Genomic DNA, 27646 nt, shown 5'->3' on the forward strand with positions numbered 1-27646 from the left:
AAAAAACTGAGTGAGGGATAGAAAGCAAACTCCTTGGTATTTGCAGAGAGAGATAGTCCAGTTAGATATAGTCTGTTTTTAGGAAACTCTTGGATTGAGGAGCAAATTTTGCACATTTAGCTAATTGTCATGTCTCTTCTGGTTGTATATTTCAAATGCTATTTTCCAGCATATCCATAATTCATGCTGTTTGGGAAACTGGCCTAACAAGAGCATATGCACAGCAATGGGATCCGAACTAACAGGCACTGCAGTGGAAAGTTCATTGAAACCATCCATCACTGGAGGAAGCAAATTCAATGTTAGAAAGGAGAAAGAGCAAACATAAAAATGGCATTTTATAAATCTGTAGTATGGCTGCCTTTGGAATACTGTCTACGGTACTGATTACCCAACTTCAAAGTTGTCATCACTGAGCTGGAAAGGGTATAAGAGTGACTTAAATGATCAAGAGAAAGGAAAGTCATAGCACAAGTATTTCAGGCCTTTTAGTTTAGGAAAAAAAGACCTAATAGAAATGTGCTTTATTTTGAAGAGAGGAGGCATGAGAAATCAGCTCCCCAATAATCCCAGAAACTGGGCCACTAGTGAAGTTGATTGGTGGTAGGTGCAAGATAAGACAGGACAAAGACAAAAGACAAGACAAAAAGGAAAAAGAGCAGTAGACAGCAGAGGAAGTTCATGTGGTTTCACAAAAAGCTAAGAGATATTCTGAAAACAAAAAGGGATATGAATAAGAGGTGGAAGGAAGGCTAGGCTATAAAGGAAGAATATAAGTAGCAAGGAACTGCAGGAATGATGTCAGGGAAGCTGAGGTGATCCATGAACTGAGGCCAGTGAGGGGAGCTAAAAAAAAAAGCCTTCTTCAAATATGTCCAAAGCAAAAGACAGATAAACAAGAAAGGGAGTTCAACTAACTCACCATGAATGGAACAATGATTACAGATGACAAAGAAAAGGCAGAAGTGCTCAACTCCTACTTTAGCTTGGTCTTCTCCCAAAAGAAGAACTACAACCCGCCTGATGAAGTGTAGTACAAGCTGAAGGGGCAGCCCAAGATTGACAGGCCCATGGTCAAGGATCTTCTAACTGGGCTAAATGAGTTCCAGTCTCCAGGGCCAGATGAACTTCATCCCAGAGTCATAAAAGAGCTAGTGGAAGAACTCTCAGAAACACTACCTATCATCTTTGAGAATTCATGAAAGACAGGAGAAGTGCCAGATGACTGGAGAAGGGCTAATGTTGTCCCTATGAACAAAATATGAACCTAGGAACTATAGACCAGTTTGTCTGACATCAATCCCTGGAAAAAGTCTAGAGCAAACTATAAAACAAACACTCCGTAAACACCGTAAGACAATGCAGTAATTACTAGAAACCAAGATGGATTTCTCAAGAAAAAATTCTGCCAGATCAATGTAATTTCATTAGGGTTGGTGGGGCGGGATTCAGAATTGGCTGCAAAATCAGATTGCTAAAGGGGAAGTTCTGGGCTCTTCCCCACTGGGTACTTTCCAAAAGCACTTGGACAGGCATTCAAATGGGATGGTGTAACTTAGTGTCCTGCAATAGCAGGGGGCGGGACCTGAGGGCCTTCTGGCCCCTTTCAACTCTACTGTTCTGTGATTCTAAGAGAATGTCTTCATCCATTTAAAGAATTCACTCCTACAAAAAGATCAAATGGCCACTAGTGTAAATGAATTCTGAAGCGTTTCATGCCAGTTAGGAATATTGACTGCTGTTAGCCACAATCAGTCTAAGGAACCTCTAAGCATCTATCATCACATATCTTGCTTCTGGAAATCTCTAGCTGGGTGCTTGTCTTAGTAAAAGGGTGGCTGATATCTTTGGTCATCTAGCAGAGGCTGAGTTTTACAAATGCTTTGAAGAACTTACTCACAACAATCCCAACAGTTCTGGAGTTAATTCCAGGGAGTTAATTTAACATCAGAATGTTTTGTGCATAGGATGAAGAAGAAAAAATGAGAATAACTGCTAGCCAGCTAGTTAATGAGCTTGAAGTAGGATCCGAACTGCCCTGAAGAAGACTCTTGATCTCAGGGGAAGTAAAGCTCAATGTATATTTCAACAATAGATTCTCTCACAGCAGGAGGACCAAACAATATGCTGAGAGAAAGCCATTGGCCTTCTGGGGTTCCCTAGAAAGTCTGTCACCATGAGTAATACTAGTGATCTCAGGTCACAAAGTGTCAGTCCTCATGTAGCTGAAATGGAACTGACCATGTGCAAGGGTGGTAGCAGCAGACTTGAGGGGAAGCTTGAGGTTTGTTAAAGTACGAAAGAAATTTGAAAACAAGGTTGGGAGTGGTAACAGCCTATTAAAGACAGGGTATGCTCAGGGTCTCCTGAGTGGCAGCTTCATGTCTATGCTTCCGCATAATCAAGTGTCTCATTATGATGGTGGTTGTTGTTGTTACTACTATATTGCACATATGCTGCCTTTCTTCCAAGGTGGCTTGCAAGGCTGCCTCCGCTCCATTTGATCCTCAGAACATCCACCCTCTGAGGCAGATTAGGCTGAGAGCCTGTTGCTGGCCCAAAGCCACCCAGTCATCTTCATGGCTGAGCGGGGACTAGAACCCAGATTTCCCAAGCCCCACCCCAACACTCTGTCCACTATGCCACACTGGCTTCACACTGCAGCACTTTGACCAAGTCCACCTATAAGGCTTGTATCTGAAAGACTCTCAGCTTCCCAATCTCCTCCCCAGTGTAAAGCAAGTCTCTGGCTGTCACAATGGCAGAGATAATTTTTAAACCACGTCTATCTGACTTTTATGAAACAGATGTTTTTATAGCTGATGCAGTTGTTCTAAAAAGCAAAACAAGCAAGAATATTAAGACACATGCCAAATGAGTATCAGCAAACTTTAATGGGTCCTGAACAACAAAATAGTTTTATCCAGTGAAGCATTTCAGAGATCTTTACAGATCGATAGTTAGACCTCTTGGTCTGTTCATGGGATGTACTGCATAAAAAAGATGTATAATGAAGTCCTCTGGAACCAGGACTGCATTGGCAATGGGATCACCTTGTCTTAGTTATCCTGTTTCATGCACCTTCAACTTTGGAAGGAAGGGTTGTTGTTTTATTCAACACCTGCCTTTAAAGCCATCATTATATGGGTATAGGGACCTCAGGTATAAAATTTCCTAATCCGACATCCCAAATAGAACCATGAGGTTGCATGGTACTTGTGAAGTTGTTGTCAAAGATCTTACCAGCTGCCCAGGAAAAGCACCACATGTGGTAGGATTTTATAGAAAGATGGTATTTTAGAATGCATTTTTGTGCTGACTGTCTATGTCAGTCAAACATACCGGGACTTGCAAAGAAACCTGAGAATTACCCCATTGTATTTCATCTGGCTGAGGTTTATATCACATTCTAATACAAGGAACCTATCAGTTATTTCTTAGCCAATCACCCTGTAGTGAGAAGCTTCACGATTCTGTTCATTTTTGTCCCTTTTTCTCTAGCTGCCTGAATTTCAGTTTACATCCGTACTGGGGAACAGGTGGCATGCCAGATGTTGTTGGCCCACGGCAGCCAGTGCTGATGGGAGCTGCAGTTCACCAACATCTGGAGGGCTGCATCCCTATCCCTGGTTTACATGAATTAGTTCGAGGCAGCATTGGCACGCTATTGACTCCGGGGCCACACACCTGAAGACAACAAATGGAGGCTTGCAGTCTGTCCCTGCCATGATTGTGTCACTTGTAAGTGCTACTGAAAGACTGGGACTTGCACATGAGCACAAACACTCTCACACAAGTCCCATTCATTTCAATGGAACTTGCACAGGAACCTGAAGCAGAAGGTGCCCAGTCTCTGTAAATCAAAGCAGAACGACTTGTATCAACACAGGCAATGACGTGCTAAATTCTGTCCTGAGAATTAAGTGCACAGTGGCCAGTTCTACCTATGCCCAGAACCCCCTCAAAAGGTTTTTGGTACTATCCCCAGAAAGATACTTCTTTACTAAAATAAAATAGGGAGAATTAAAATCTTCTTCTTTTATACCCCGAACAGATAATGTTGTCTTTTAATAGCAGGATGATTTTCTAGTGGTAGCATTACCGCTCTGGCAATTTGGGGTTTAGAAGGCAGAAGTATGAATTTTCAACTCCTCTTGAACTCTTGGCTGGAAGAAAAGTGATTCAAGATTCCAAATGGCAACACGGTCCCACCCAGAGGGTGCAAGTAAGGCAAAAAAGGTTATTAAAAAGCTAGTCATTTCTATATCTTAGTTCATTTCATAATTCTGTTTTACTCCACTGAGGCAGCTGCAATCTTGCTCTTTTCCTAGATCTCTCCCAACAACATTCTGTCCTGCTCCTCACAGACTTGGTACAAGCCAGTTAAGGAACTTCATGGCAACTTCAAAGCCAAGGAAACAGGCCTGGAAGAAAAGACAAAATCAAGCTCAGGTGGAGCACCATTCAGAAAACAAGATCCACTGCTATATCTTTCCATGAAAAGTGTAGTATAAAGATCAGACACAATACTACTCAAAGGGGCACTTTCAAAGTTGTTATTAAATTTTAAAGGGATCCTTAGGAAGCATCCTGTGGATATCTTGGCTTGGCTTCAGAATCGCTGCAAGTCCACTATCGCTCATAGGATGCTTGATATGGAGGAAGAGCTGGGGAGGCCCTCTTCTCTCTGGGCAGTTGGGGAACCCTTTAGAACACGGTTGGAGATGGTGCTGCAACTGTGGAAGGAATCTGTGAAAATAGTCTTTCCTTTAGCTGCAGCAAAAGCCTCTGCTGGATATCAGTTCCTTCCACAAATTCACAGAACCATCTCTCTTGAGATTGAGATTTGTGTCATGTAACACAAAATGCATGGCTCTTTGGACATACTAACACTAGTATGATTAAACTAAGATGAATGAAGTTTGGGTGACTTCATTTTTTCTTAATGTTTAGATGACTTAAAATGCATCTTCTTGAAATGTTATTCCTTCAAATTTACAAGCATTCCAAATAAAATAATGTCTAAATAAAATTTTAAACTTTTGTTTCATTGGATATTTGAGTTGGTTTGAGTATAATAGTTAAATCTAATTAAGAGTGATCCTGTGGCCCCTTGACACCACCTAGAGGGCTGTAAGATACTTTAGATTCCCAGATCCAAGGTCAGAGACAGGGCTCTGACCTCAGAGGTGCGAGTCACAGCTGTGGTCCCCCCCCCCCGCCCCCATCCTCAAAGCCTGTGCAGAAGGAACTGCATTGGCTGCCTCTCCAAGGTCAGAAACTTGACACTGGAAAGGAGGTCAAGGGGCATTCTAGTGAGCAAGGAGCAGAGGAGACTGTACAGGCCAGGCTACAACATATCTCTGTCTCTGCAGCCCTTTCCCTTCCCTCACTAAACTGCTGTCTAGAAAATATTTCTATTCTGCTGCTGCCGCTGCTGCCGTTGTATTGCATTTATATGTTGCCTTTTTTTCCTCTTGTGAGGAACCCAAGGCAGCTTTCATAGCTCCATTTTATCCTCACGACAAGAGCCCTGTGGGACAGGTTAGTCTGAGAATGAGTAACTGGCCCAAAGTCACCTAGTCACCCGGGTCTCCAGTCCAACATGCTACGCACTGCACCACCCTGGCTCTCCAAATAGGAGATATGGGCAGGCACAGATTGTCTCCACCACTCCTCCCACTGTGCACAGGATTCTTATAATCCTTCGAGTTTAGTGCTACACCTTATAAGTGCCCCCATCACATACTTTGCTTGAAATGCACTTGACTACTGGAAAAATCTTTTGAGAACTTTGTATCTCACAGTAACATGGTGATGTGAACATGGCATCCTTCCTCAGAGGAGTACACAATCCTCAAATTCAGATCTCAACTGAATAAGGAATAATATTTTTCTACAAAAATTGTGATAAATTTTGAGTATTGCTCTTGATTAGGTTCTGCCGGCCACATTTGGGGGCCTGGAAGATGGACTAGTAACCAGCGATCTGCATCGTATGGCTTGGCTTGCTTGCATTCACAGTACATCGGCAACATCTACTGGCAGCATTTGCTAAAATAGCTACTTTGCAATCCAACATATTTTCCCCGTCACCTAACCACTGCAAAAATTTAGTGCAAAATCTAACAATGTCTTCAAGGCTAAGATAAAGCCAAAATATCCCTAGACAAGTATATGGTTTGCCTAGCTGGCCTGCATGAAAGATACATCTGTGATTCCCGTGGTATACACCGACTTGGCTTGGACAGGCTGATTTGTCAAGGCTGGTGATGGATGGACTCGCTTTGTTGCAAGAAGCTACAGAGAGCTGCTCTCTTGCAGAAGCAACTGTGTTGAACGTTCCACTTGTCTCGACATTTTAGTTCTCAGGGCATCCAGTGCAACACTACTGCCACATGAACACAGTTGCACTAAAGCAAATGACTGCACTGCAGCAGCAATAACGCTTGCTGGCGCAGCCTACTTCCCCAAAGCCCCCATCAAACCAGCAAACACCATTGGTATTGGGCTAAAAGGCTTTCTTATACAAAATAAAGTAACTCATTTACAAGAGATGTACATGAAATATACATCCATACATATCTGAAAGAGTATGATGATAAAGCTATCTATAGAAAGTTATGCATACACTTCAGAAAAGATGTACCAAATGACTATACATTAATCCATCTATAGGTGGCATATAAATGCCACTGGTTCAAATGCTGGAAGTGTCATTAGGTCCTCAATCTACTGTATTTTAGGAGCTGGGTGTTCTTTAATAGTAACCCAACACAGTGTTGCATGGTTAAGCCATGGAATTCACTGCCACAGGAATTGGGATGCCTATTTGGATGGCTTTAAAAGAGGACTGGAAGCTTTCAAGGGCCGTTATCAGGGCTAGCCATGTGCTACCTCTTTTATCGGAGGTGGCATGCTAAGGAGATTGGGCAAGCAGAGGGATCCTATGCGCAGCTGTTTTGCCACTGTGTACAGAGTGCTGAACTGGACGGACCACTGGTCTGATGTTCTTATGCTTTATCTTCTGTATTCTATGCTTCCTTATGTTCTATGTTCTTATACCACCCTCAGTGCTCAACTAAAAGCCACTTACTGCATTGGCAGGAAAGGCCCTGATCATCACAGCAGTGAATCCCTTGTACAGGGACATCACTCCCTCCTCTCGAATAAGTTCTCGCAAAACATCTCTGAAACCATTGGGATACTTTCCTGGAGGAGCTGTGGAGACAGGCAAAAATAGTTGGTTATGGCTTAGCCATCCTTGTGAGCTGCAGATACTTAAGGCCCTGGAGCCAGAGGCTACATTGCATTCCTCTTCCCACTCTTCACTGCCCAGCTTCTCCCCCTACTCACTCCCACAATCCCTCTCCAACCTTCCATAAGCCACTCCTCATAATAACTCACAAAGCAATGTGCAAACAAAACAGTTCCAGCTCCTCATCACAAGTGCGCTAACGCTGCAGGCAGTAACATTCACAAGTCTGCAGTGGGAGCATCATGATAACCTCTGTAAAGACCTTGATACAAGGGACAGTTCAACGTGTCCAAGTGCTTGTGACGAGTAATATTTAACCATTTTTGGTAGATATGGTTTTTTAGAATTTTATATATATGTGTGTCTTTATGTGTATAAATAGAGATATATATATCATATCATCTCTGTATATCTATCATAAGCATGCGCTTATGATTGTGATACTATAGTTTTAAAGCTTTAACCTTTGTAAACTGCCCAGAGAGCTTTGGCTATTGAGCAGTGTAGAAATGTAATAAATGAAAATAAAATAAATAGCTTGTCTGATTCCCACAGGTAAGCAGCAATTCCAGGCATGTGGTGCTAAGGGTGAAGAATGAGAAGTCCCTTCCTCCATGACCAGTATGGAGGGCCAAGGCCTGGAAGGGAGAGAGATACTCCATCCCTTCTACTTTGATAAAACACTTCTGGCCTGAAAGAACCATCCTCCCTTTCAGTTTACAAAAGCTTCCCAACTCTTTGCCTGAAGGCAATTATAGCTACTGCAGCTGAACAGAAAAGCAGCTGTTCACAAGCCTCAGCCTTCAACTACCCCACACAGCTCCATGTTTGTTTTAAAAGATGCTTCTGCTAGGCCTCATGTAAGAAGGCTGAGAAAGGCCTGAGCCAGCTCCATAAAACCGGCTATCAGAAGGAGAAAAACAATGAGAACGTGTTCTGCACTGGCAACCCAACGCGAAAGAATAGCTGACACGCAGCAAAGAAAGATGCAAATGTCTCATGAAGCACCAGAGACTGCCATGGGCCCTTTGCCCAAGAAGGATGCTCAGAGGAATCTTTGAAGGAAAAGCTAATCCTTGGCTTTGCATTGTTCTTCTTAGAGTATCACGGGACTTCAGGGCAGCAGGGCGTGAGGTCTGCTCATGGAACGGCACGCCATGGGTATTGTTAGTTACACTTCCATGTTTTCTCTAATTGTGTTAAGGAAAAATAAGCAATCAATCCCACCAAATGCCTGCTGTTACTGAGACATCCTTGTTCTGATCCAGCCCCTCCGCCTCATTTCAGATTATCCCCTGGTGGGAAGCAGTCTGATAGGAAAGGATTAAGTACTTGGAATGGAACCTGGCTGAGTTGCACATGGAAGCAAAAAGCTTCTCCCTAGAATCAGCTTTATTGGAGCACCAGCTGAGTTACCTGTTTGGAAGCGTGATTTCAGCACATCTGGAGGGATACCAACAGCCCAGTTGAAAATCCCTGCCATACCACCTGCAAAGAGAATCCTGGGAACACTGAGGTCACTGACACTGCAGAAAACATTGGAAAAGAAAAAGTGAAAAGATAAAGAGAGAAAAACATTATTCGGTTGCATCTGTTCTCATGTGCTGCTGCTGTGAATGGTCCTTGTGTTTCTTTTGTGCAGATGTTAAGCTTGATTGAATTGCCACAGACTTAATGCATCTTACCGGCATTCAACCCAGCTGTTCACAACCTCTCTGTCTCTCTCTCTCTCTGCATTCAGAAGATAACCCATCACATAACTGATGCACTGGACCTTTATTCACCATAAAAATGTGTTCGTCTTGCAGGTGCCACAAGGCACTCCATGCTTATCAGTACAACTTTTGAAGATCAAAACGTCTTGGGGCCAGAAAAACAGTCGAATGGCACTAAGCTTGTACCTCCCAGCCCAGCAGCCTGTCCTCTGTACCAAGAAAATCCATATCCCACACACTGCAGTGTCAGGAAAAGCAACAGATTTGCAACATTTATGGGATTTCTATGTATGTATGTATGTATTATGTGTTTGTTTATTTTATGACCTAGGAATGGAATGAGCAAGCAAACAAGTTGAAAGAAAAAATACAAGTGGGAGATAGAGGCTGCTATGGAAATGCCAGAAGGTCTCAGGATCACTTGAAGCTCTGTCCAAAACTCCACTGGCATTTCAGCTTTCAAGCAGACCCTTCACTTTTCTATTGTAACCCTAAGTTAAAAATGGCATTTTATAAAATCCCAGCATCTAACTGGAATCCAATTTGCATAGCATACAGTTCACACAAGTTTTAAGTGGCATTGTATTACAGCCAGTTTTCCCTTATAGGAGTAACGACCAGGGTGCAATCCTTGCTGTTCTGTCAAAAATGCATCAGGCGTGTGGATGCTGCACCAGCAGAAAAGAACAAGGAACTGGTGCATCACCATCACACCTACTCTTTCCATCAAGGAAAAATCAAAAGAAAGATTTTGAGTATCTCCTTTCACTGTCAAGTTTATTTCCCAGTGGACTCTCTTCCTTTGCGGTGCTCACAGCACAAAAGCCACTGCTGGAGCCTGTGGCATGTGAATGCAGAAGCACAGCTGACAGCAGCGCCGATGCCAGTAATGTCAATGTCAATGAACAATATGGAAATTGTTCCAGATCAGCAGGAACCCATGTCAACAGACAGACAACTGCCCTTCTTGAAATGGGAAAACATCTTTTGCTAAACTTTGGTGCTGGACAAAACACCACCTCACATATTTACTATTCATGGATCCACAACTTCTCATGCTCCATAAGAAAATAAGAAAAGCCACAGTGGATCAGACCAAAGGTCCATGGTACATATGCTGATGTATCCCCTTAGGGCTGTTACAAAGATGACCAGATATGATGTGTGAAGGGTGTGCCCCAGGTTACGGATGTATGAGAATTTTACTTTGGTTTGTTTTTCATCAGGATTTACCCAGTTTACATTCTTCAGACTTGTAACAAACTTCAAGATGGAATCCAGAGCACTTCAGTGACTGCAGATTCATACATCCTTATTCCAAACTACTACTTATTCAGACTACTGCTCCTATCATTCCCCTTATGACTGGAAATGACAGAAGTTGTAGTCCAACACTTCTGGAGGACAGAAGGCTGCATTATGTGAATGCCAAATAATATTGTTGCTAGCAGTACTACTACTAATACTACTTTTTGACAATTGAATATTATCATTGCTATGAAGGTCTTACTCTACAGAAGAAAAGATGGATTAGATGTATTCATGGGAAATTCAAACCCTCTACTTACCTCTGCCCTTGAGGCGTCAAAATATTTTTCAGCCATTCGTAGGTCATGAAGTACATTCCGCTAGCTGGAACATCTGGTTAGATAAACAGAGCAAACCCAGAGAAATTACAGGCACAAGCAGCGACTGTTGCAAAGCTAAAATTCAAAATCCTGAAGGAAGGGAAGGCACATTCTGCCGGTTCACTGGTGGCAGAATTGTAAAAAAGACACAAAAGTCTGCACTAAGCCCTGAATTAGACTAAAGTGGGATTGATTCCTTCATTGGATGGAGAAAGGAAGAGAGTATCCTCTATGATTATAAAACTCAAAAGGAGCAATTCTGTGCCACCCTTATTACTATAATTTATTTTACACAGATGCTTTAAGAACACTTTCCCAGCCATTACCTCTCATGAGGGTGAGCACCGTTCCTTTGTACACGCCTCGAATGCCAGCTTCACGATACAGCTGTTTGGCACAGTCCAAGGGGCCCCCGTATTTAATTTCACCTGAGGATGCCTGGATCTAAGTGATCGAAAGAATGGTTTTTCTTATCAATGATAACTTGTGTGAATTCTTAAATGGCCCAGTTCTTCCTAAACTGAAATTGCTGAAGGATGGTTCTGGGAACTGAACTTTGTAGAAGCAACCTGTAACAGGCATGGGGCTCACTAAGGATCTCACCCCATGGAGGAGCATACACCAAAATGAAAGAAACAGAATGAGCAGACTTCCAGCAGCTCTTCTTGTACTGCCCTCCAACCCAACTGTTGATGCTTCCCTTGGCAGATTTCCAATCTTAGCTATTCCAGGAAGCCCTTGCAAATGCTACATAACCTGGAGGGATTCAAGCTATAGGGGTTCTTGAAAATGAACAGGTATGCTATTTATATGGAAAACAAACAATGAATCAGCAAAAGGAAGATATTCAATGAAGGCTGAATTATAAGGGTGCTGCAGAAGATGGGGTGCCTTTGGAAAGGTGGTGAGACTCAAGGCCTTTGGAAGGGTGAGAGATGATTTCTGGAGTCTACCTCTTCCCTTGTGCATGAAGCAAAGTTCCCTTTTTCTCCTCTGATCAAGGGAAAGAGAACTTTAGACAGCCTTCCCTAACTGGTTGCTTACCTGATTTGTTGGACTGCAACAGCCATCATGCTCGGCCAATCTGGCCATTTGGGGAAGGCATTATTTGAGAAAGAAGAGAAATGGGAGAGACTGGATTGGGCCCTGCAGCACTCTGACGGGAAGGGAAGTTATCAAGGAAAGTTTCTTGACATCCAAAACAGAGGTAGAGCACACTGACTGTTGTCCTTCCAAGAGTCTGTTGGAATATACAGACTTTCACTGCAAAGAATTGTAGGAATGGGGAAGTCCTAAAGCTACCAGGAGGCTGAAATAGGGTTGCAAAAGCCCTGATCACATTCCACAGACCAGAGGGAAGTCAATACTTTAAGAAAGGCTACCTACCAAATTTAAAGAAGAGTGTTTCGTATCAATGTCAAATGGGATGCCAGCACACACACAATATTCACAAGGGTGTGCCATGCACATATCTGACAGGGCTTTAAGCCCTTTTGGCAGAACATTGTTCTAACTAGCTTCAGCACAGAATTAGTACACTAGAAAGGTTAAGTTTAATCTCCTTGGATCCTCTTCTCCTGCTCGTCTAATTGCCAATGCACCCCAATTTCAGCCACAACCCTTCTCTCCTATAAATAAACTCTTACCCACAAATATATTTTAACCAATCCAAAAGGACCAGGAGACACCTCAAACACCAAGAAAACTGGATCAACGAGATTGCAGAGTTATGCTAACCTCTGGCTGAAGGGTGAAGGAGGACACAGACACAGTGAATTTGGAGAATAAAGAAATATAAAGGCATACCAGTCAGATAAGCTTCCTGGTAGGGAGGACAGATGGATTCCTCTGGCTTCCCTTACCTGTAGAAGGCACTTGATCCTCTCTCCTGGAGCCATGATTACAGTGGTAAACACCCCAGAAAGCATGCCCGCTGCAAAGAGCTGGGGATATCTGCACAGGGATGAGAAGACATTAACATTTTCCTAAAAACCACATTAGATATGGACTAAGAATTAACAGTCCTTACTAAATCAGTCCCAGTGAGGAATACTCTTTTAAATACTCTAAGGAGAGCTGTGCTGGACAAGGCCCAAGGCCTACCTGTTCTAGCATGCTGTTCATTCAGTAAGCCAACCAGCCACATGCGGGGAACCTACATGGAGGACAGGATGTAACAGCACGCTCCCTTTCTTATTCCACAACAACTGCAATACAGAGACATACTGGCTTTGGTAATGCAACACAGAGCCCTGAGAACTAATAGCCACTGGATAAGCTTCCTATTTCAAGATCTCCTCCCTCAGCCTGTGACTCCTCAACCTTCCCATGGCCGGGTTGACTGGATTCCCCTGCCTGCCCTCAGGCTAGTTTCCCGCACTGCCACCTCCCACTGGTTCCCAGGACCTTGAACCACAGCTGGAGTCGCAGCAGTTTCAAAAACAGCCTCGTCCTCATTGTCAGACTCTGCATCATCAGCATAACCAGCCTAGGGAGTCTCCCATGAGTGTGGCTGAAGTTCAACAAGACATGCTCACAACATCACCTCTGCCATGTCTCCCTTGTTCAACACTTTTCTAAGCTAAACTGTCTCATACTTTAGCACTGTTCCTCACAGAGGAATTGTTCCAGCTCCTTCATAATTTGGATTACCCTTTTCTGCACCCTCCCCAGACCTACAATATCATTTTTAGGTGTGGGGTCCCAGCGCCACGGAAGAGCTGGTCTCAGCCGAGACCTGCTTCATGGTGACCACAGCTTGGTCCCATGACATTTTGCGCAGCCTGTTCTCGCGGTTTTTGCCAGCCTGCCTCATGAGCGACTGGCAGTGGCTGCACTTGTCGGTCCTGTGCCCTTCTCCAAGGCAGAGAAGGCACAGATCGTGAGGCTCGTGAGGACATTTTGGCTCTGCACGGTGTGCACTTATGGAAGGCTGCCCGCTGTGCCACCGAGAAGAGGAGAGAAGAGGAAGACAGCAAACAGAGATAGCGTGGAGAAGTAAGGATGAGAGAGGGGTTTTTTTTAATATATTTTTTTATTTGGAAAGGAAAAGGGGAGGGGGAAGAATGAGAAATAAAGGTAGGCAAACAATGGGATTAGGGTATATAGAGGAGTTTAAAGAAAAGGAAAAGGGGTTTCAGATTTATAGTATTAATGATTGGAAAAAACAAGGAGACAAGCAAAGAAAAAAGGCCCAAGGCATGGCAAAGGCAGACTGGGGAAAGGGCGGGCACTCTGTCCATTTATACTACTGGGGGGGGGGGAACCTCCCCCCACCAAAAACCGTTAAAGCTCTTAAATCTTCCCAGCAACAGGCACTGCACAGGTGCAGCACCCCATAATGTGTGATGCACAGAGACCACGATGAAGAACATTTTTAGGTGTGGTGATCAGATCAGATAGGTGAGCAATAAATATCATAGCAATATAATATTGTCAGTTTTATTTTCAGTCCCTTTTCTAATTTTGTTACACACAGCATTAGTTAATGCTTTATCAAACTATTCACCACAGGCCCAATAACTGTTTTTTCAAAGATGCTTCCTTTTCCAACACAAAAGAACACAACAAACCAGTAAATTTCTAAATATATTAAGAGGAAAAGATCAGCAGCCTGCCACTGAATTTCAGGATCTTGACAGTGAAATTCAGGATGCAGTGGTAGCTAAATAGGTCCTTTTGGCCACCACTGCAGCTGTCTATTTGTTGTTGCTTCAGCTTTTGCTTCTGCCAGTGCTGCTGCTCTGCAGGATATTCAGCAGCTGGGCTATGTGTGCTGCCTGCTCCTGTTACAGCAGGAGCCCCATTAATCAAAATGAAGCTACTCAAATCTGTCCCTCATCTCCGGCACAACCCAGTGTAAACAGTGTTCCATATCACAGCCTTTCTATTTACAACAAAACAAGTCCCATCCATTTCAATAACTTCCTTCTAACTTCCCACTAACTAGGAATACAATTGGAACCATGTGGTCCAATCCTATGTATTAAGTCCCATTTATGTCAAGTAAGTGTGCAGAAAACTGAGCAGTCTTAATAGACCGAAAAGCATGATCTGATAAGCATGACTTGGATGTCCTTAGCTATTTGGAGAACTAAGGAACTTTTTGGTATAGTACATGGTAGGAAAGACCCCCATGCAGGCTCTGTGGAACAGTTGTCTTGGCATACAAATGTGGTACATGTGCTCAGGCTCACTATTAAGAGGAAGTGTTACAAGCCTCCTATTATGTAACACACACTACACTCATCTGAAACATCCTCCTCCCTAAATAGACATACGTTTTGCCTGGGAAGAGAACTGCGCAGGAACAGCCCACACAGTGTCTGTTTATAGCTGCCGGGTAATCAATCCCACATTTCCAGGAGCCTTGAAATTTGCCAGATTTATTCCTTTAGTGCGCACATGCATGCAGATATATATATATATATATATATATATATATATATATATATATATAGGTAACTAAGGAAAAAAATAACAAAGCGCTTGGCTGCAGTGCCAGAAAGTGTAATTTAAAGGAAAAAAATCACAGCAGGCCGGAAAGCCTTGAAAGCACATTCCAGAACACATTACTCACGTCAGGACGTCATCAGGGGTCCTCTGCTGGAGCTTCTTGCCCAAGCCAAACCCAAAGAAGCACACAGCAAACATAGGGGTCACTCCCACAATCGGAGCTGCCATCCCCTTATACAAGCCACGGACTCCCTGAAAGAAACAGCAGGCCTATCGATTACTTTCTGCATCAGTTCACAGGGGAAGCGATGCCACTATTGGGCATCGAAGCTGGAGCTATCCAAGGTATTTTCAGCAACTGATAAACTGTTCTGGAAAGGAAAAAGACTGCCTGCAACCATGCATTTGAAACACAGGTCAAAGAAAGACTCGAGATGGTTAGGGCCGCCTTCCCCAATCTGGTGCTCTCTAGATGTGTTGAACTGTAGCTCCCAGAACTCTTAGTCAACATGGGCAAGGATTAGGAAGTGTGGGAGCTGCAGGGGCAGGCTGGGCATTTGTGCAGCACCATGAGCAGGCTCTAGAAGGTGCCTCAATTGTTCTGTTGGGCTTATTTAGTAATTTAAATTTATTTCCCACCTTTCGACTACAATAGTCCTCAAGGAACCTAACAGCAATAAAATACAGAGAGCATTGAACATTATAATTAAAACAAATAGATAAAATACCATGAATTAAAAGCGCAATAAAACAATATGCAATGTTTATAATAAACCTTTACCTACTGTTTGGGCACAGCTGCATACAACAATGACCTCTACAATGGTCCTGGTAAAAGTTCCATTTAATATAACTAGAAATAGGAATAAGACCTTGTAGCCATTAAAAAGGCATGGAAATGAACTATTTTGCACAGAATCTCTGCCATAGATCAAAGTGATGTATTACTGGGTACATATTCTTGATATTATATTGCATCTCTGATGTGAAAATTGTACCAGAAACTATTACAATCAACATCCAGAGGGTTTAAAAGGATGGCACTGATTGCCACAGTGTTCAAACTTGGTGTGTTCATGGGGGAGGGGGAGGGGGGGAGGGTTGCATACCACCTGCACAGTTATATTTGGATAATCATTTGGTATGAAAGCCGAAAAGTTATTAGCACCAAGAACAGAGTTCATAACTGCATGTGATGAGCCAGTGACTACAATAAGCTAGCAGGCTCAAGAGATTACGCAGCACTGTGCACCTTCCTCCTGCTGCTTCATGTGAACTGGCATCACTGGGAGCTTCAGGCCCCATTCCAGAAGGAATGTGCTGTTTATAGATCACAGGCCCTCGGCCTTTGAGTGCAGACCACCCGCAAGTTGTGAGGTGCATGAGCACACTAAACCCATCATCACTGGATCTGTCTGCTATGTACAGTTTTGATCACACACTCGGTGCAATTAACATGCTCTTCCCTGCAGCTCATTCCACACATGCATCTGACCTTGCTTAATGGAAACAGAGATTTCATCCACACTCTAGGAACCAATTAAAGGGCTTCTGTTCTGTACTCCAACTATTTGCTTCTCACTAAAAGTGCTAAACAACGTGCTGCCTTGTACTGATACAAAGGATGTCAAACTCAGCGCACCGTCCTACCGATTGCACCCTTGGTCATCAGAAGACCAAAACTAAGAGACATCCAATCATCCAGAGCTGGAGGGGAAGAATAGCAGAGGCAACCTCCACCTCCCAGGCTGCAAAGTTCACTAGGTGGGCTTTTCAGCCCATCTTGTGAGGGCACTTCAGTGGAGTAGAAAAGGAGGTGGGAAAGGGTAGTTCAGAATATCTTATGTTCCTGCCTCTCCTGTCTTCCCCACTCCTTTCCTCCTCCAAGATTACTCTTCCAACCTCGGAGGGCTGCTGGTGTGGTCCTTTCCATGTCCACTGTGAAAGAACAAGGGAGGATGTCAGATCTCCAACTCCCCCTTCCAAGGTCAGAGTGCTGGCTCCAATTTTGGAAGGGGGAATCCAAACTCTCTTATTCTCGCTGGGGCACCGACAGACAGACAAAAGGATTGCTCTCTTGATGCAATCCTAAGCAATTTTAGACAGAAAAAAAGGCCTAAAATGTTTTTCTGTTCAAGCTCACACAAGATTGTGTCCTTAATGACTTACATACATACATATTTAAAGTGAACAGCATTCTGAGAAAACAAGGAATTAGCTATAGAACCAAACTTGTCACAAAGTTTTAAAGTGACATTAACTGTATTTCCTGCAGAAAATCAGCCCTGTTTAACTTTCTGAAAAGCTGGGATTAAATGACTCCCAAGAACACAGTGATACAGGTCTGCTGTCTGTTTAAGGCAAGGTGCAGATCTCCAGGCCTGGAGGCCAAAGGTGGCCTTCCTGGGGTTCCAATCTGGCCCTCCAAGCTATATCCCAATCCCTTGGCCCCACTTCATTCCACTAAACACAAACCCTATGGAGCTTTCCTGGTTTTTGTGCAGCTTTCCCTCCATTCTAAAAGGTAGAAAGGGTGAAATGGATAGTCCCACTGCTTAGTTACAGGCCGCCAAAGGGGCTGGATTTTTTAATATTTTAGCCTGCCCCCTTTGCCTTTGGCCTGGCTTGTCACTGGAATATGGCCTCTGGGAACTTCTCCAATATGGAACTTGGCCTTCAGGCTAAAAGAGGTTTTGCACCCCTGTTTTAAGGCTGATATGAATTAATCCACATTCACACCACTGTTTTTTGATACCTGGTGGTGCATGGCAAAATCTTGGAAAAACCAGCCGTGTGGGGAGATCCTGCATGTTCTTAGCAATGTCCCACTAGACTTAAAGAGTCTTACTCTGTTTTGACCTGTTTCTATAAAATGTGTTAAAAGAAACCAAGCCATCAAGTTTAAAAAAAGTATGTTCCACCTCTAAGGAGCAGAGCTAACCCAAGACGTCTTGCTACCTTGAACACCATTCAAGCCAAAGTGTTTTAAGATCCCTCCATATTCCTTTGCAGCTTACAATATCAAGTTAGAAATGGGTTGGCTGTACCCCATCTAGCCACTACCTCACCCCCAGGTGGTCTCTGATAGATTTCCCCAGAAGAAATGCAACCCTCGAAGGTGGGGGATGTTTTCCTACCTCAGTTCAACCAGCAAGAGCTAAAGAGCATACAACTGATAGTGTTCAACCACTGAATTCCAATACATATAAAATAGTGTATACATATTCTGTTATAATTTTAATATTGTTTCTCTTATATGGAACTGAAAGTCTAAAGGCTGATAGGCATACAAAGTCTACAAGTATACAAAGTCTAAAGGCTGATAAGCAATTATCCCTGACAAGAGAGCCAACAACTAAGATGAACAGATATTGCTTAATCAAAAAGTTTGATTAATGCAGCAACAGGCTAAGGATTTTAGTCTTCTAACGTGTTTTTCTTGGAGAACAAATTTTCTTCAATGGGAAAATACAATTGGCAAATTATCTTCAATGTGTATCATCCAGATACCCATATAAGAACACGTGTATACATAGTGCATGTATACAGATTATCATGTGTAACCTGTACACAGGTTATATTTGTGATCAGTGTAATGGCTACCTTCACATATCACAGTAACCATGGTTTATCATGATGTTCACAAGGCACAGTGAGCCTCAGGTTCACATACACCCCCTCTGACACAGTCAAAACACCTTTGGAAATATTTAGTTTTGACTTAGTAAACTACTGCTTCCTATCTCATCTAAACCAGGGCTTGTGGTTTAACATAACTGTGATCCATTTCAAATTAAGCCAACTTTAAACTACACTGCTTCATAATCCATGGTTTGAGGCTGGTTTATTTTGAAAGTGATCAGTGTTAAACCACAATCCTTGGTTCAAACAAAGAAAGGAAGCTGTGATTTACCAAATGTAGAAGAGCGTCTCAAGTTTGCCTCCTCTCAAGCAGGAGGATCAGAGGGGAGGGGAAAGTGCTTGAATCCAAGATTCTCTATGGCTTGTGCATTATAAAGTATAATGTATCATGATTAACAGCCTTAGAATGTAAGATATCTTATCTTTACAATGACATGCACCACTGAAGAATTAGACAATAATCATTACCTGTATGGCTGGGCAAGATCTCATCTCAAAAAGGTTTTCATTTTCAAAGATTTCAGCTTGAACCATTCAAACTGATAAGCAAAGAATTTTTTAGTCACAAGTGAGAAACTTATTCCCACATGGTTTCATTCCAATAAGGTACATGAGAAAATGACTTATCTGACAGGCACTGCAACTGAGCAGACACAATACCTCTTTCAGAAGAGTCTTTCTGAAGCAGTCAAAGGTCCCAGAGTAGAGTAGAGACTGCCCTGGCAAAGGTTTTGGTTGAGTCTGTAGCCTAACCTGCAAAACAAATTGAGAAAATGGCTGTGACTACCCCATGTACTTCTCCCCACACAATCATTCACATTTTTCTCTCTGATATCACCTCTTACCCGAGGAACTGGATTGTTACATAATGGGGTGGTGGGAAGGATAGTTCAGCGGTATGTTTTCCTTGAGCATGGATGGGCAGAAAGTAGTTTTGGACTTCAACTCCCAGCATTCCTGACCATTGGCCATGCTGGGAGAAGCTTCTGGGAATCTGAGTCCAAAACAGCTGGAGATCTATCCTGTGCCCATCTCTGGCCTAGAGGCAATTGTTATTGACAAACATTCAGTTTAATGACAAAGCTGGAGAAGACTGCAGAGAAGTAACAAAACTCGAACAAGAAATCAAACAACCAACTCTGTCAAACCTAGGCTATGGGCTGTACTTCCCATTACTCTGATCTGGTAATAGCTGGAGGAGGAAGAATGCAAGCAGAATTAATTTTGGATGTGGGACCCATTCATTACTGAGACCTAGATGGATAAGCTATGCTTATCTGGGTGTTCAGTTCAGTTCAGTTCAGTTCACCAATGTAGGTTCAATTGCCAGGAATGGACTGCGAAAGTCTATTTCTCTCATTAGGCTTCCTATCATGTCAGATGCCAACTCTGAGTATTAGCATTGAGTGTTGGGTTATCAGGCTACATTAAGAATTTTGTTGGTTTGCCATCACCCTGTGGACCAATAGTGTCCTTGACTGAGTTGAAAGCGATGGCTTATGATTGGTATTGAGGACTCCCAAGATGGTGACTTAAAGGGCTTTCAGCATCCATGGAAATGTGCCTTCTCCTGGCTTTAGGAATTAACATTTTTCTCAGTTCCTGGTAACTTCTGTAAGGATATGATTTGTTAAAATGTGTGACCACCATTAACAACATTTTATTTATTTGTTTGTTTACTTATTTATTTATACATGTAATTATAGGTCACTTATAACTGCCAAGGTCTTCCTAGGTGGCTTACAATACATTTTATTGGTCAGTTGATGTGAACACAACAGCAAAAGTCCACTGGAGAAATCCAGAGCCATGTTTTGACCTTTGCAGTGACCAGTCCGACTGGGGACTTGCCAGTAACCTCTGAAATCCATCTGGTGAGGTAATGATTGCCAAGTTCACCTGTTACTGCTGATCTATCAAGTGATCAATATTCTCCAATAGTACCAATAATATTGATTTTGCCTTGAATAGAGCAATGCAGAACTTTTCAGTTTGACCATTCCTCTAAACAACAGTTAATTGTTATATACATGATCAAGTCAACATGCAAAAGGCAAGTCCTCTAAATTCATTTATCTGCCCTTTGAGAACAGAATGCAATCATCTTCCGGCCTAATGATTAACAGACAGGATCATATAAGGGCAAAGATCATTGTCCTTGATTTTGCAAGAAACAAGAACTTCCAGCTCATCAAATTAAGACAAAAGATGCAACTGGGAGTGTCTGCAAACAGTTAAAAGTGCTTTCATACAGATCACAACAGATCTGTGAGTTGGGAGCATAATATTACAAATGGTCACCAATGGTAGAGAACACGAAAACATAACTCTGCAAATAAAGCTAAATTTTAAAAATTTGCAAAGCCAGCTCAAATGCGTGGCTACAAAAAGCTGATTCTGCAAATTAAATACAAATTTGCACGCATATGCTAAGTTTGAATAGGTTGTTCTCTACATCTGGAAAGACAAGTTAAGGAAGGTAAACCCTAAAAATCCCATTTACTAATGTCATGCATTTCATGCATCTATACACTGCCTTTCCTCCAGGGTGCTTAAAATTTATTTTATTTATTGGATTTATATCCTGCCCCTTTAGCCAGAAAGGCTGTCTGGGCGGGTGCATGCATGGTTCAAAGATGCATGCATGGTTCAACCCTTTTTATCTTCAAAGCAACAGTATAATGTGGGCTGTGAAGAGAGAATTTGATTAGCTATCACCTAGTGAATTTCATGGCTGAGTAAGGATATGAATCTAGGAACCTCCCAGTCTACACTGAACACAGTCCTCTAGTATTCTTCCCCCTCCACTGCCCTGAGCTTCTTTGACTTCATATCAAGCATTACCTGCAAACATATCTCCACAGCCATAAGGGCTAGGAACTTGCTTTTTTATTTAAAGAAAAAATGGATTCTTAGGATGATGAACTCTATAGTGAAAACCAAATTTTTGTGGAGAATTCACACACCCTTGCCAAAAGCTTGGCAGCAAACATTGCTGCTGAGTTTAATTTCTCTTCACTCCAACTGATGCTTCTCCAGGGTTATAGGTCATCACACTTCAGACAAAAGGTTTATCCTGTTTTCCTTCTGCAGTTTGGAAAATCAAGGACAAAGTTTCTGTGATGCAAACCAATTTCACCAGATGCCCGATGTGCCCAGAACTGCAGTTACAGACCTGCAGTGCAATGCTCTGTGTGCAATGCAAATTTTCTCAAGAGTGATGCTTCTATGGTGCTTCAATAACCCACAAAAGCTCCACGAACAGTGACATGGTTTGCATGAGACTGTTTGTCATGGCTTCTCTAACCTATGGCCAGGACCCACATGGGAAGCATCAGGGAGACTAGCAGCAAGGCACTGCTATCTTCCAAGGAATCTTGGAGAAGCGGAAAAAGTTAAGATGGCCAAGATGAGGCATCTACGAGTCTTAGAGGGTAAGTGCATGTTCAGGCAAACCTAGCCTCTCCTCTCCTCCCACCCTCACTGAATGCCTGTAACCTCCCAGGTTCAGATAATTACAGGCAGCCACACTGGACGGTGCACTAAATTATCTTCAAGAAGTATCAGCTTCTGCAACAGCAGCTCATGCTACATTTCTATGCTGTGCTGCCAGAAGAAGGCAAGCTAGGAAGCAACAGTGCTGCAATGCTGACATTAGCCTACGGCAGCCTTACTCAACCTGGTGTCCTCTATATGTTCTGGTCTATGCTATTGGGTGCAATGGGAATTGTAGTCTAAAACGTCTGAAGGGCAATAGGTTACCTAGCCTTTTCTGACATTGTACCACAAAGGAGAGAGATCCAAATGCAGGAAGTTTAACTCCATTGTCTTAACACATTTAAACTCTTTTAGGTCTTTCGTCATAAGATGCCTGAGCGGAGCTGAGGCTTTTTGGAGCCCCCATTGAAACTCCCTCCAGAAAAGCCATTCATTTGGGGGGGGGGGGGGTCCTACGAGGTGCACGACGGGAGATGGTAGCTCAACGATCCATCCACCGTTGGACGCGCGCGGTGCACGTCGGGGCTTGTAGTCCCCCGTTTCCCCCCTCACCTTGATGGTGTCCAATGGGTGGCCCACGAAGACTAAACAGACACCCCCGAAACCACCGGCGAAGAAGTTCTTCAGCGGGCTAATGGGTGCCTGAGAGGGCTTCGGCTGTTCTGCCATGGCTGCTGCAGAAGCGACATCGACCGATCGACCGACAGGTTCTGCCCGCTGAGCAGCTCCGAGTGACCCTTACCCTGCTTTTCCCTCCCCAGTCAGTCCGGACTCAAGAGCACAGAGAGAGGGCCCTCCGATGCCTAGAGAGGCCACAAGTATTCCAAGCATCCGTTGCCAGGAGCCAGGACTGACCATAGAGATAGCAAATTATAGAGTAACAACACCTTGCTTTCAGATGCTTTGGTTAACGTTCATCCCTATGCATGTTTACCGGTAAGTAAGATACAAAGCAGAGTACTTCTTTCTAACCAAGTATGCGTCGGAAGCAGATAACATTTATTCGGAAGTAAAGCCTATTGAGTTCAACGGTGGTTAGCGTGTTGGTCCAAGATCGGTGTAAAGTGTAGAGACAAAACTTCGCCAGTGCTGTCCTAGGACTGTCGTAAGCCTCCGCTGCAAGCCCTTCATCCCCCGCCGCCCCACGATCCCAGCACAAAGCACCCCGCAAAATCGCAAGGTTGGTAGTAAGGTTGGACTACTTTCCAGGGCTAACATAAACCAGTTTCAATCTCACGCTCTGCAATTTGAAATGTGGAGATTTCGCACACCCCAGCCTAATGAACGAAACGGGGATATTAACGGTGGAGTATTACAGGATCGGTATAGACCCAGAGCACTGCTCCCCAACCCTATGCAGGCACTCACAAAGTTGCACTCACAAGGGAGATAACCTCTTCAACCTAAAATACGGTAATAATAACAATGGATTGAGCTGAGCTTTTGCTTCTGCACCTGCTGCTGAAACTTTCCCTAACAATTCCGTCCTCCTGAAGGAATTTAGCTATACTTCAGTAAATGGGACTTCGGTCCAAAACACTGTTCATAAGGCTCTACTCTATGTTTACTTTTCCAGTGTCATATTGTATCATCTTTAGCACAGTGTCCATTTCCCACTATGAATCTACTAACCCACCGACCGGTCTTTCTGTATTTATTTAAAATATTCCTAGGCCATATTTCAGGACAGGAGCACCCACAGAGCTAATTAAAATCATGACAAGAGATAGGTAAAACTTCTAAAAAGTGATTACAACTTATTTTCTTTGCATTTATCCCATGTTAGCAAATATACGTGACATGCATGTGCACATCTGTTTGTGAATGTTTGTAGTAAGGTCAAATGAAAATTAAATGATAATCCCACTTAAGGTTGCCTATCCTTAAAGGTATTCTGTAGCCACCCTATAAAGGGAGAACAATTCTAAGGCCACCTGACAACATCTGAGGGGTAATCCAGGTCACTGGATTCAAGGTGCGTGATAGTGCTCAGATCTGAGCTGGAACTCAGAGCTCTGCACCCCTCTCCCTCACAGCAGGCACAGAAAGAGCTGTGCTGGCTGCTCTCTGCGGCCAGGGAAGCAAGAAAAAGGGCTTATGGGGGCAAGAAGACTGGAAAGAGCTGGGTATGACCTATCCCCTCCTCTATGACATGCAGAGTGAAAAAGCCACTCTAGCAGACAAAGCAGGCCAAGAGGACAAAGAAGTGAAAATTGCCTCCTCCACTCCTTCCACTGTACATTGGATGACAGATACACAGTCTTTATTGAGTCTGGGCACTTACAGGCACTGCAATAGGACTGCAGCCTTTACCTGCTTTTCTTTATGCTCAAGGATTCAATTTCCTTGAGCATAAAGAATGTATGTAACACAAGGAATAGCAACTTCCAGAGCAGCAGTAAGCAACCTGGCTGTGCCAGCTCTACCTTTTAAAGAGCCCTTGAATGAGGCTTCCCCTGTGTGCCTCCTCCTCCAGCTAGTTTACCTTTTCACCACCATTGACCTAGTTCACATGACATACGCTTTGTTAATAAGCCACAGTGACTGGGTTCACATGTAAGCTGGTGTGTTATGTGACCCCCCAAGAGGGAATCTTTTGCTTAGAAAGGAGTGTTTTGGGGGAATTTCCACCTCTGCTGTAACAAAAGCTTCATTTTTTAACTTTTCCTCTTTTGTGCTCATAATGATGCAGAGTTTGTAATTTATCCTGAGTTTCTAGGGGCTTGGTAAACTGCAAATATATTTCCACAGCCCCCTTTTTAAAGGGATAGGACATTTTGATAACTTTGACAGCTAGCTGTCAAAACTCTGTTAAAAGAGTTTTGATGGGCAGGGGGTGGTTTTGGACTGGGACATAGCACTGTATGCATCCTTTCATAACAAAACCACCAAGAGAAGAGTTAAAGGGAGAAAGCCATAGTAAATTAAAAACAGCTGTGAATGTGGCAGGCAGTGGTGATATCATCTATTTAAAATGATGATCTTGCTCATCTTTTTCTCAGTGCTCCCCTTTGTCAACCACCCCAGCTAACCATCTTTGCTGACTTCTCATATAATAAAAAGTTACAACATACACCTGTTATGGCTTATATTTTTAAAATGCAAGCAGGTGATGGCATCCCTTCCTGCTCATCAGTGCCATTGGCTGAGCGAGAAAAAGCAGGTTGCAACAGTGAAGTGGAGGAGCAACTCCAGGGGCTCTTGCCAGCATCTCCCTGCCAGGATGTGGGCCCTCTGGAGATGCCTGACCACGTGTGACCTTGGCTCTGCCTTCAGATGTTTCGGATTATAACTCCTACTGGCTATGTTAGTAGGAGTGGTACACTCCAAATGAGTTGGACTACCAGTTTGCTTACACCTGCTCTTGAGTCCTGGAGGCATCAATGGGGAAAAGTGGTGAGGTCTATTAGTCATGTGTGAAGAAATGCATCGGGCTCTTTCGTTAGCCTTTTTCCTTGATTCATTCGATATTCAAGCATGAGTTCATTTACCAATCAAGCTTTGTTGTTAGCCTGAATGATATGTCATCACTTCAACATCCATTTTCAAAACTGAGATCAACCTTCCACTAGCTCCTTAGTCAATGCTGTCATGTCACTGTCATGGTCAGATCACCTCCTGGTGAGGTTTGTGTTCGAGAGCGGCCTCTCCCTCTATAAGAGTGCGGACCCGATTGTATGGGCCCGCCCCCGAAGCCGAATGGATTCCTGAAGGCCCTGGGGGAGTTTCCGGCTGACAAGACTGGTGCTCCTGTCGAGGCTCTGGTCGAACTGTGGAACGGAGAGATGACCAGGGCTGTGGACACGATCGCTCCCAAGCGTCCTCTCCCACCGGGCAGAGCCCGCTCTTCCCCTTGGTATACACCTGAATTGCGGGCGATGAAGCGGGTTGGGAGACAACTAGAGCGTAGGTGGAGGAAATCACAGGATGAATCTGACCGAACACACTTGAGAGCCCACTATCGGGCCTATGCTGTGGCGGTGAAGGCGGCGAAAAAGAAGTTTTTTTCTGCTTCCATTGCCTCCTCACAATGCTGTCCGGCGGAGCTTTTTCGAGTGGTACAAGGCCTGGTTTGCCTGGGTCCTAAGGAAGATCCGATGCCACCCTCAAAGGCCCGCTGTGACGACTTTGCCAGGCATTTCAGGGAGAAAATCGCTCAGATTCGTCACGAGCTGGACTCCACTAATGAATCAGAGGTCTCTGAGGAGTCGCCAATGCCACCGTCTGGTCCAAAATTACTGGAGGAATTTCAATTATTGCGGCCCAATGATGTGGACAAGGTGCTTGGAAGAGTACGTCCCACCACTTGCCTATTGGATCCTTGCCCGTCTTGGTTAATAAATAACTCCAAGCACGGGATTGGGACCTGGATCTTGGAAGTGGTTAACGCTTCTCTGAGGGAGGGTCGAGTGCCTGCCCCTTTAAAGGAGGCGGTAATACGACCGGTCCTGAAGAAAGCGTCACTGGATCCAGAGATGGCCACTAACTATAGACCTGTGGCCAACATCCCGTTTCTGGGCAAGGTGCTGGAGCGAGTGGTGGCGGGACAACTCCAAGCACTCTTGGAGGAAACTGATTATCTGGATCCTTTTCAGTCCGGCTTCAGACCCGGGTACAGTACTGAATCTGCCTTGGTCGCCCTGTACGACGACCTGTGCAGGGAGAAGGACAGGGGGAGTACATCCCTGTTGGTTCTTCTGGACCTCTCGGCGGCTTTCGATACCATCGACCATGGTATCCTTCTGGATAGACTTGCGGGATTGGGGGTTGGAGGCACTGCTTTGCAGTGGTTCCGCTCCTATCTCGACGGTCGATTCCAGAAGGTAGTGCTGGGGGACCATGTCTCTACGTCATGGCAGCTATGCCATGGGGTACCACAGGGCTCCATTCTATCCCCTCTGCTATTTAACATCTATATGAAACCGCTGGGAGAGGTCATCAGGAGGTGTGGGCTGCGGAATCATCAATACGCTGATGATACCCAGCTTTACCTCTCGTTCTCCACTAATCCAGGTGAGGCAGTGGCTGTGCTGAACCGGTGCTTGGCCGAGGTAAGGGAATGGATGAGGGCCAATAAACTGAAACTCAACCCAGACAAGACGGAGGTCCTGTTGGTTGGCGGATCGGGTTTCGGAGAGGGTGGATTTGACCTGGTCCTGAATGGTGCAACACTCCCTCTTAGGGATAAGGTCCGCAGCTTAGGAGTACTCCTCTACCCGGAGCTTTCTTTGGAAGCTCAGGTGACAGCGGTAGCAAGGAACGCCTTCCTTCAGCTTCGGCTGATTAATCAGCTGCGCCCCTACCTGGAGTACGACTGCCTGGCGACGGTGACACACGCGCTGGTGACTTCCCGCCTAGACTTCTGTAACACGCTTTACGTGGGGCTTCCCCTGAAGACAGTCCGAACACTTCAATTGGTGCAAAATAGAGCTGCCAGGTTGCTGACAGGG

At 44.0% G+C, this 27646-nt stretch overlaps 1 protein-coding gene across 1 annotated transcript; it reads right to left on the minus strand.

Moving 5' to 3' along the window:
* Positions 1 to 2875: 2875 nt before the first annotated feature.
* On the minus strand, positions 2876 to 22962 carry SLC25A20 (solute carrier family 25 member 20). The gene is made up of 9 exons (XM_044452051.1): positions 22749 to 22962; positions 19359 to 19451; positions 15181 to 15308; positions 12464 to 12554; positions 10928 to 11045; positions 10542 to 10614; positions 8675 to 8784; positions 7097 to 7221; positions 2876 to 4424 (listed from the first exon to the last, which is right to left on the minus strand). The coding sequence occupies exons 1-9, from the start codon at positions 22863 to 22865 to the stop codon at positions 4362 to 4364; spliced, it is 918 nt and encodes a 305-aa protein (XP_044307986.1). The 5' UTR covers positions 22866 to 22962; the 3' UTR covers positions 2876 to 4361.
* Positions 22963 to 27646: the final 4684 nt, after the last annotated feature.

The sequence above is a fragment of the Varanus komodoensis genome, unplaced genomic scaffold (assembly GCF_004798865.1).
Source record: "Varanus komodoensis strain SLA01 unplaced genomic scaffold, ASM479886v1 scaffold6_4, whole genome shotgun sequence".
Classification (NCBI taxonomy): Eukaryota; Metazoa; Chordata; class Lepidosauria; order Squamata; family Varanidae; genus Varanus; species Varanus komodoensis.